The sequence below is a fragment of the Sus scrofa genome, chromosome Y (assembly GCF_000003025.6).
Source record: "Sus scrofa isolate TJ Tabasco breed Duroc chromosome Y, Sscrofa11.1, whole genome shotgun sequence".
NCBI lineage: Eukaryota > Metazoa > Chordata > Mammalia > Artiodactyla > Suidae > Sus > Sus scrofa.
The window spans coordinates 19,921,480-19,932,146 of NC_010462.3; the positions used below are offsets into that span (position 1 = coordinate 19,921,480).

The following is a 10,667-nucleotide window of genomic DNA, read 5'->3' on the forward strand; positions in this document are numbered from 1 at the left end:
AGCACTTCAGCAGGGCATGCATGGTGTGCTGGGTCACACTGCTGAGCCTAGGTTCTTCCCATGGCCAGGCATGGTTGGCCTTTGTGCACCATTGTGGTCATTCACTTCTTGCAGCCAGGATGTGCTTGCTGGGGTGCTCTGCAGTAGTGGGGCCCTTCCTGAGGTCAGGTGGGGCTGAATGGTATAGGATGTGGTTGAGGCACAGCCCTGCAGTTGGGCAGGGCTTTCCCTGGTGCTCAGTGGCAGCAGAGTGCATCCTGCGGGCATGCGGTGCTTTTCAGTGTGCTCAGCTTATCAGTTGCCAAGGGTGGGTGGGGCTGGCCTCCTTGCTCTGTGGCAGAAAGTTGCTTCCTGAGGGTGCGCAGAACCAGGCAGTTCACTCCATGGCAGAGGGCCCTGCCCGAGGGTGGATGGGCCTGTCAGGTGTGCACCATGGTGGAGGTGAATTTCCCACATGTGCCTGGGGATTGCTGGGGCATGCCATTCAGCAGAGCACTTCCCAAAGGGGGGCAGTCCTGGCCTGGTTGCCCCATGGAAGGTGGGTTCTTCCCAAAGGCTGGTGGGCCTGGCCAGGGCTTGCCACATTGGAGTTGCCCTCCTTGCACATGGGCGGGGCTTGCCCTGGTGCTCCATGGCAGTGGGGGGCTTCCTGAGTGTGGGCAGTGCTGGCCAGCTCGCTCTGCAGTGGAGAGAGCTTCCCCAGTGTGGGTGGGGCTGGCAGGTGCCCATGGAGGTGGAGGTGCACTCCACCTGGGGCTTTCTGGGGCAACCTGTAGCAGTGGAGCACTTCCCAAGGGTGGACAGGGCTGGCCGAGTTGCCCCATGGCAGCAGGGCACTTCCCAAGGGTAGGCAAGGCTGGCCAGTTTCCACTGTGGTCGTGGTGCATTTCCCAATGTGGTGAGGAGTTTCCCAGGGCATGTCAGGGCAGTGGGGCACTTCGCATGGCTGGGCATAATTCCAGACATAAGTTCTTCCAATACGTTTTCAATAATCTTTTCTTTTACTTCTCCTTCTGGAATTCCTACTATGCACAGATTGGCCCACTTTATGTTATCCCATAGGTCTCTTATATTGCTCTCAGGGTTTTTTCATTTGGTTTTCTGTCTGCTGTCCTGTTTGGGTGATTTGCTTTCTTCTATCTTCCACATCACTGATACTTTCCCCTGCATTATTCCTTCCAGCCCTTACTGCCCTTAGCTCACATTGTTGGTCTGCAAATGAACTTTCTATATTTTCTTGGCTTCTCCTTATGTTTTCTATTTCTTTTCTGATGGAGTCTGAGTTACAGTGCTTATCTTCTCTGAATCTCTTTAGTATTGTCACTCTGTGTCGTTTGAACTCAAAGTCTGTCAGACTGTTTGAGTGTTGAAGGTTTTAGGTGAATTCTCCTGTTGCATAAACTGGGAATGTTTGCTGAGCTTCCTCTTCTTGCTTGTGTTTTCCTTTTAGTGTGAATTTGGGGAAGCCAAAGTGTAGTTTGACACAGTCAGGGCACATGGTGGTGGTTGGGCTCTTCCTGAGGGCATGCATGGCTGTCCGGGTCCCACCGCCATGGCTAGGTGCTTCCTGTGGGCAGTCAGTGTGGCTGGGTTGTGCTGCTATGGTGGGGAGCTTCCGTAGGCTGGGTGGGGCTGGCCAGAGTGTTCTGACTTGGCAGTTCACTTCTTGAAGCCAGGTAGGGCTTGATGGGTTGTGCCACAAGATTGGAGGGCTTCCTGAGGGCATGCAGGGCTGGCCAGTGCCTGTCATGGTGGAAGTGCACTACTCCCAACAATGGTGCAATGTCTCTCCTAGTGTGGTGTACGTCCCATTGTTGGTGCCCTTCCTGCAGCCAGGGGCAGCTGCCTGTGGTTCTCTCCAGCAGTGGAGGGCTTCCCAAGGGTGGGGAGGGCTGGCCGGTGCATGCCGTGGAGGACGCTCACTCCCCATGGCCGGGAGGGTTTGGCCCTAGTGGTCAACAGCAGTAGGGGGCTTGCCGAGGGTGGCGGTGCTGTCTCTCTCACGCTGTGTCAGCAGAGCCCTTCCCAAGGGTGGGCAGGGCTGGCCTGTTCCTGCTGCTGTGGTGGTGAACTTCCTGACTTGGGGAGGAGGCTGCTGGGGTGCACCAGGGCAGTGGGGCACTTCCTGTGGGTGGAACACCAAGGAGGTGGTTGCCTTCCCATGGGTAGTGGGCCCAGTCCACTGCAGAAGGAATGTGGCTTCTCCCCGGGCATGCCCGTGGTGGAAGCGGGGGATGTGCTTGGAATGCCCTCTGTGCTCTACTAGCTGTTGTGCAAGTGAAAATGCTGTGGAGCAAGGCGTATTCTCTGGTGGCCCACACATCCTGCTCTCCCCTCCCCAACAATGGTGCAATGTCTCTCCTGCAGGCCCAGACCTTCTCCTGGGTTCCCTCTCTTGTGGCTTTCCAGTCCCCAGCCCTTAGCTCTTTGCAACCCTTCACCCCTGGGGCACCACTTCCTCATCTCTTATGCTGTCTCCACACCACCAACCCCAGCCTGCTCCCAGGGACTCACCTCCAAAGCCTAGGGCTTGGCACCCAGTCCCCACCAAAGCGTCTCAGTCTTTGGGACCTGTGCCAGCGGTTCTGATGATCTGTGTGGCTCTCACACTGCCTCTCAGTCCTCTAACCTGCTGATACACTTTTCGTGGCATCTTGGAGATCCCTTGGACTCAGCTGATCTTTCCGCAGGTTCGGTGAGTTTCCAGGGTGTGGGTTCCCTTTCTCTTTCACCATTCCCTCTCAGGAGTCCAGTCCTGATGCCCCTTCTCTCTCTCTCCTCTTTTCTGTTGCTTTATGCAGTTGTGTCAAGAGATTCTTCCCATTTTTGGAGGTTTCAGTTCTTCTGCCCGCGTTCAGTTGCTGTTCTGTGTGAGTCATTTTACATGTAGATGTGTATTTTTTGTTGCATCTGTGGGAGAGGTGAACAAATCCCCCTACTCTCTCACCATCTGGGCTCTCTGAAATTGTGTCCTTCTTTATCTTTCTCTATGGCCTTTGTTTGTTTCAATGTCTATTTTTTCTACTATGCGTATCACAACTCCTGCTTTCCTGTCTTGACCATTGAAATATGATGTCCCATTCTCTCACATTCAGTCTATACGTGTTCTTTGCTCTAAAGGGAGTCTCTTGCAGACAGCAGGTTGTATGTTTTTGCTTTTTGATCCAATCTGCTGCTCTGTGTCTATTGATCAGAGTACTCAGTCCATTGACCCTTAAGGTAATTATTGAGAAATATGTATTTATTCCCATGTTAAACCTTGCTTTTCAGTTGATTCGTTGTATTACCTTGGTTTTTTTTTTTTTCTCTTTCTTTTTTTTTTGATGATTTCCTTTTATTTTATGCTTGGATACATTTCTTTTTAGTTTTCATGAATGTAATGTTTGGTTTGATTTGTGGTTTCCCTGTTTTTCAAGTAGGTTAACCACTTCCTACATCTGCTTGCATTAGCCTGGTAGTCTTATAGGCTGCAACACGATATTTAAAATTAGGTGTCTATATTTTCATACTTCCTTACCTACACTCTATGCTTTTGAATTTCTTCTTTGAGATCTTCGAGTTTGTCCTTTTGGTGTTCCTTGTGTTTCTCATCACTTTTCGAGTAGATTTTTCTTTGTTTGTTTGTTTTGGTGATGTATGCTGGCTGATTTAAGTGACTGCTTTCCAATCTGTATATGTTCTGTCTTCTTTTTTCTCCTTCTTCTTCTTCTTCTTCTTCTTCTTCTTCTTCTTCTTCTTCTTCTTCTTCTTCTTCTTCTTTTAGCCATTTCTGTATTTTTTTAGAATGGGTTTAGTATTGGTGTACTCGTTTAGCTTTTGTTTGTTGGAGAAATTCTCTGTTTCCCTTTCCAGTTCAAATGATACTCAATAAATAAATAAAACATACGTAAATGAATAAATAAATAAATGATAGTCTTGCTGGGAAGAGTATTCTAGGCTTCAGAATTTTTCCTTTTGGAATTTGTGTATAGCTTGCCAATTTCTTCAGGCCTGTAGTGTTTCTATAGAGGAATTAGGTGATTTGCGGGTTCTCTTATAGTTAATGTGTTGTGTTTCTCTTGCTGCCTTTAGAATCCTCTCTTTATCTTTGGCCATTTCCATTATAGTAGGTCTAGGTGTGGGCATATTTGTGTTCAGCCTGTTTTGTGCCTTCTGTGATTACTGTATTTTGATACCTGTTTCCTTTAGTTTGGGAAAATTTTGAGACATAATTTCTTCCAATATATTTCCAATCCACTTTTCTTTTTCTTCTGCCTCTTGAATTGCTATTATGCATAGATGGACCCCTGTTATGCTACCCCATAGATCTCTTATGTTGCTTTCATGTGTTTTCATGTGGTTTTCTGCCTGCTGTCCTGATTGGGTGATTTCCATTATGCTATCTTCCATGTCACTAATTCATTCCTCTGCACTCTTCACTCTGCCCTTTAGTGCCTTTAGCCCAGTTTGGCTATCTGCAAAAGACTTTTCTAATTTTTCCCTATTTTCCCCTAAATTTCCTCATTCCTCTCGAAAGTAATCGACATGACTGTTTGTAATGTGCTTGTAAATCCCTGATATTCAGCCTTCATTCCTTCAGTATATATTCACTCTACCCCTTTTGAACTCAGGTTTTTTGGCCTATGGAGGTCTGTTGCATTGTTTCTGCTTCACATGAAATCTCCTGTACCTTACGTGGGAATTGTTCCTGGGCTTCTTCATCGTGTCTATGATTTTCTTTTTCTGTGAGTTTGGGGAAGTCAAACTCTAGTCTTGGAGGGTTACTTCTAGGCAAGAGCAACCCTTTGTATTTTGTGGGGTGTTACCATTTATTTGGGGCATGGAGGATTCCATTCTTGCTGGCTCAATCTTGGGAGTGAGCAGGCCATTATCCCGAGGGTGCAGAGTGTATTTCCAGGGAGAGGGAGGCAGTGGGTAGGGCTGGTAGTGCCTTCTTGCTGGGGTCTTAGCAGCAGCAAGTACATGCAGGGAGGTGGCACAGGCTACTCCTTGTTTCAAAGCCTTGGGAGTGATAATGAGCTTTTTGCAGAATCATGAGGTGCCCAGAGCATTTGGTAGTGGCAGTGGCAGTGGCAGTGGCATGGTTTGTGAGTTCCCAGAGAACTTGGAGCAGAAACAGGTAATGTTTGGTCACAATGACCTCTTCTGAGGTGCCCTCTGTGGTGATTAGGGCCACAAGGGGTGCCTGTTCCTGGACCCCTAGTGGTAGCAGGCCATGCACACTTCTGGTGGTTTGCCCCCCCAACTGAGGACCCTTATAAGAAGCAGCCTGTCCCTCTTAGCCCACACAGGAAGTGGTGCAACACTGCTCCTACTTACACGGTCTTGGCAAAGGACAGTGTTCAACCTTCTGGGTGCTTCTTCCGTGCAACTGTCAGAGCATTTGGCACTGACAGTTGCAGGGCGGTTATATGGCCAGGGTGTTGACAGCAATACTGGGTGGTGCTCAGTTGTAGTGCCCGCTCTGATTTCTGACCTCTGAGGTGACTGTGGTCAGAGATTGGACCTGATCACACACCCCTACCGGTGGCAGGCCTTGACTCCCTGTGGTTTCTGAGATGACTGCTTTGGGTTGTCCCCACTGCCTGTAGATCACTCAGGAGGCACCACATCTCACTTACCCACCTGATGCCCATAGCCCCCACCAGAAGGATCTGGACACCTATAGCCAGCACAAGAAGTGTCCAGGCTGCTGTAGCACAAGCAAGTGGCTTCTTGCCACCTGTGGCCTGCACCAGGTGCACCCTGCCCTCTGAAAGCCTGTGCACGTGTGAGCAGGGAGATTCCTTTGGCATCTGCCCCTCCTCCTTTTCCCCTCTGCAACAATGGCACCTTGCTTTTTAAGACAAAGTGGGGTCCTTTCTACTCCAAGGATGGCTCTGAGGTGACTCTTGGTATGATTGAAAATAATTCTATGAATGTACCCCAGAAAGACAGTAAAAGAGAAACAGAAGAAGCTGCTAAGTCAAAGAGATTCTATATCTTTAAGGGACCTGTTCACCTGGCTGAGGTTTGGTGTTAAAGGCCAGCATTTGTATTTAAGCCTGTCTTTGTGTAAAAGAAGAAAGCAACCTCTACGTGTGAATCGGGACATATAAAGGGGTGGAGATAAAGGCAAAAATAACCTAGAACAGTTTGAGGATTTTAGAGAAAATCACACCCATTTTTTTTTCTACTACTTTTTTTTTGTAGATGTTTCACTGATAAAATGCCACCCTGTGGTGACAGTGATGCAATCTCTGATGATGTCATGTGGATATTGTTGTTGCACTTATGGTGTAAATTATGGTCATGGTTCATGGATAAGATAAAATATGCTATCGTTTGGAGTGTGAAATGTACTTTTTAAGTAATTGTTTATCTATTTTTTTTTTGTCTTTTGAAGGCCACATCTGTGGCATATGGGCGATCCCAGTCAGGGTCAAAGCAGAGCTCTGTCTGCTGCCTTACACTGCCATAGCAATGCTGGGACTGAGCCACATCTTTAACTTACATCACAGCTCAGGGCAACTCTGGGGCTTTAAACCACAGAGCGAGGGCAGAGGGTGAAGCTGCTTCCTCATGGACACTAGTTAGGTGTGTTAACCTCTTTGCCATCATGGGAACTCAATGGAATTTATTGATTTATTTTTTCTTTGCAATGAAGACAATCTTGTCAACTAATATCCAATTTCCATTTGAAGTAACAGATAGACTATAATGCAGCTGAGAAAACACTACGTAAATACTATGTATTTTCCCTTTCCAAATTGACTTTTATTTGCCCCTTTTTCCACACCCTCATAATTGAGACCCCCATTCAATACAACTTGGACTATTTCAGAAATCTCTTGGCAGCTATTCTCTATTTCCTTAGTTCCATTTTCCTTTTTGAAACAGTTACAGCTAGGGGACATGTCAAATGCTCCTCTCTAATTATCAAACATTTCAAATATTAAAAAACGGCAAAATAATCTGCCATTGAAAACAATTAAAACGACAAAAGGACAACCTGCAATGGGAGACAATTATTTCAGATGATGCAACCAATAAGGGCTCAATCTCTAAAATCTACAACCAACCTATCCACCTCAAAAACAAAATAGCCAATTACTCAGTGGAAACATGGGAAAGAGACCTGCATAGATATTCTCCAAAGAGAATATACAGAGGGCCAACAAGCACATAAAGAAATTCTCAACATCACTGTTTATTAGAGAAATGCAAATCTACACTACTATGAGGTATCACTTCACACTGGACAGAATGGCCGACATTAACAAGTCCACACATGAGAAAACGCTAGAGAGGGTATGGAGAAAAGAAAACTCTCTTACACTGTGGAGGAATGTAAACTGTTACAACCGCTATGGAAACACTTCAGAAAACTAAATATAGAACTAGCATGTCACGCAGCAATCCCACTCTTGGGCATACACCTGGGGAAAAAAAAGTTTCCATGAAAACTATATGTGCGCATGTATGTCCAATGCAGCACTATTCACAAGAGGAAAGACATGGAAATAACCTAAGTGACCGTTGGAAAGAATGGATTAAGGGATGTTGTATATATACACAATGCAACACCACTCAGCCGTAAGAAAAGAACAGAATAATGCCATTTGCAGCAACACGGCTGGAACTGGAGACTCTCCTACTAAGTGAAGTAAGCCAGAAGGAGGAAGGCAAGCACAATATGACATCACTTATGTGTGGAATGTGATATATGGCACAACTGAAACTTTCCACAGGAAAGACACACATGGATTTGGACAACAGGGTTTTGGTTGCCAAGGGGGAGTGTGCAGGATTGTGATGGACTGGGATTCGGGGGTTGAAAATGCAAACTATTGCATGTGGAGCGGGTATGCAATGAGGTTATGCTGTATAGCAATGGGAACTATCTCTAGTCACTTTTGATGCAGCATAATGTGAAACAAAGGATATGTATGTGTGTGGGTGTGCGTCTTGGGTGGGTGGGTCTGTGACGGGGCCACTTTGCGGCACAGTATGAAAGTGATAGAACACAGTAAACCAACTATGATGGAAAAATCATTTTAGAAAAAGAAATGCAGCATCCTTTTACTCTTAACTGTGTCAAAAGTAAAGAAATTGAAGCTATGAAGATGAACATACAAGTTTATTGCTGAAATAACAAAATTGCAGGTGACTTTGCCAGCATAAAATTTCATCTTCACTCTCCTGCATAACCTATAGTCCTTTGATAGGTCAGTGGTAATTAGGGTGATGTTCAGATATGGAAGAGGACTGAGGGTTTGGCCTAGAAAGCGAGGCAGCAGATGTGTCAGTGGCCATTGGCATTGGGAACCATGGATGGGCTGCTGGTTGCGGGTTAGACAGAGGGCCCTCAGTTGGTGATATATTCTGGTATCTGGTTGGCAAAGGAGAAGGCTCCACCCTCAGTCCAAAATAACCACTTGGGAAGTTAGAAATAAGGTGGTACTGAGAAATGGAAGTGGTAGTTGTAATGAAATTCACGATGTGGCCACTTGCTGGAGAGTAGCTGCTTTGTGAGTGCATGTGAAACGTGGTCAACTGATTAAAAATAGCATGTTGAGCCATGGCAATTTGTCCTGGTGGCCTGGCTGATGGTGATGATGGAGAAGAAAGACCGCTTCTAGTTGGGGTAGTTGTATTAGAAATTCTCTGGCTCATAGAAGGCCATCTTATTAAAGGCACATTTAGATTTGTAGAGGTTGAAATTGCATCTTCTCCACGAGTTTCTGCAGCCACATCAGAATTATGGTTATCCACATCACCCCCTGTTCTAGAGCGCTTCTTGCTGCAGCCTTGAAGTAGAGAAGCCGATACTGGAGAAGCATTTTTCATCCTGACTCTTCTTTTCATCCTCACCAACAGATGGGGACAGCCTCGTTTAAAATTTGGATTATGGTAGAACTGCAGCTAAAACCAAAAGAGAAAGGTATTTAGTGACCTTTTAAACAAAGATACGAGGACAAAGAATCCATACAAATCTGACTTGTTTCATCACACAGAGTTAATGTGAGGAAATAATACTCATCTATTACTAACATTTTCAAAAATTTATGTAGTGGGAACAGGCAATTATGGTCCTTAAATAAAAATGCCTGGTGCATTTACAGTAACAGTATGAGGTTCAGGGGCTTGTATTGGGTGAGGTTCATCGAGAAGGCTCCAGGTGGCTAGGAAATTTCTCTATCACCCCAAATATTCTATGACCAAGTGGCCTTCAATTTAAAAGCGTAGCAGTACTTCATCCCACCTTCAAGGTCTACTATGACCCTATATGTATGAACATATTTGCAGATGTCCCTCTGTAAATAATAACTGGACATTTCATAATACCTTGTTCCAAGCAGAGACTTCATTATCTTCTGCCAGAATGTTGGCTAGTGAGGCAGGTCTTTGAAAATTCCTTCGCAATTTAGTAAATCCATAAAGGTTAAGCTGTCGAACTAAGCTTTTCATACTCTCAGTTTCAAAAATTCTGAAGGGAGCCTTTCTCTCCAGAACTTCTTTCTTGAAGCGTTCTTCATTAATCACGATCGAGGTTCCATTTTCATCCCACCAAATGGACTTAAATCGATCACTTTCAACAATTTCCCAAAGTTTTCTGGGAAAGGGCAGAGGAGGAAAATCATTATCTCCATCTGGTTCAGAGGCACACAATGTGTGGCATGGCTCTTTCATCAGGGAGCCCTCAGACAAAGCCTGGAAAGCTTTTTCTTCAATCTGAGACCTCAAGTCCAAGTCCCCAGTGATTGAGTTATCACACCATGGAGATGTAGTGGAGGAATCTGAACCAGTTGGTGCATCTTTAGGAGACACATGTTGAATTTCTGAAGGAGCATGTGCCATCTCAGATAAATTTCTCTTCAGCTACTTTTCTCACCTGCATGGCTTTTGAACTCTGCAGTTTTAAATGCTGCTTTGGTAAGCCTACACAGATAAACTATCCAATCCATCACAATGGTTGCCAGCCTGAGTAGCTGTGACATCACAAGACTCTAGTCTCCTAGCAATCTGAGCATCACCTTCAGTCAGGGTTTACTTCTCTATGAAATTAGCCCAGTTAATATAAAATATGAGCTCCGTATTTGAACAGTAACCCAAAGAGAGAAAAAAAAATGAGATCAGCAAATGAGATCCTATTCCAATGGAATCTTTTTAATAAAAAAACACATAAATATATAAATCAATTTCATCCCTGAAGTAAACGCAAGTTCTCTCTTGTGCACGTAAGCAATTGTGCCTGTTATGTAAGACATTGTAAATGGAAGAAAAAAAAAAAAAACAACGGCAAAGTGAAACAAAAGTTATGCAGCTCTTGAGAGTGGATAACTAGAATCTGTGCAGTATTTATATTCAGAAAAACATAGCCAGTGTTCTATGGTGGCTAGCTTGTAACAAAAGTGTTCTGATCTCTGCTGTGCTATGGGTTCAATCCCTGGCCTGGGAACTTCTGCATGCCCCACGTACAGTCCAAAAAATAAAAAGACAAAAAGAAAAGAAAAAAGAAACAAATACACAATCAAAAACAAAACAAAACAAAACAAACCATGACCTTTGTCACTAACCAAGACATGGAAGGGCCCTGGGCACCAGGCAAAATATCTATAGCCATAGAGACAAAAAAAGATTGATGGTTGCTTGTGTTAGGAGAGGAAATGTGGGGAAGTACCATC

The 10,667-nt window shown here is 45.1% G+C and overlaps 1 protein-coding gene across 1 annotated transcript; it reads right to left on the bottom strand.

Moving 5' to 3' along the window:
* Positions 8,209-9,840, bottom strand: LOC110257888 (heat shock transcription factor, Y-linked-like). Its single transcript, XM_021080886.1, has 2 exons — positions 9,328-9,840; positions 8,209-8,904 (listed from the first exon to the last, which is right to left on the bottom strand). Exons 1-2 carry the CDS (start codon positions 9,838-9,840, stop codon positions 8,209-8,211), a joined length of 1,209 nt encoding a protein of 402 aa, XP_020936545.1.

Excerpts from the sequence above, each read along its gene's own strand:
- LOC110257888 (XM_021080886.1), bottom strand. The coding sequence starts at position 9,840 with ATGGCACATGCTCCTTCAGAAATTCAACATGTGTCTCCTAAAGATGCA. Across the intron at positions 8,905-9,327 it reads AAGTCTCTGCTTGGAACAAG|CTGCAGTTCTACCATAATCC; the intron begins GTATTATGAAAT and ends TTTTGGTTTTAG.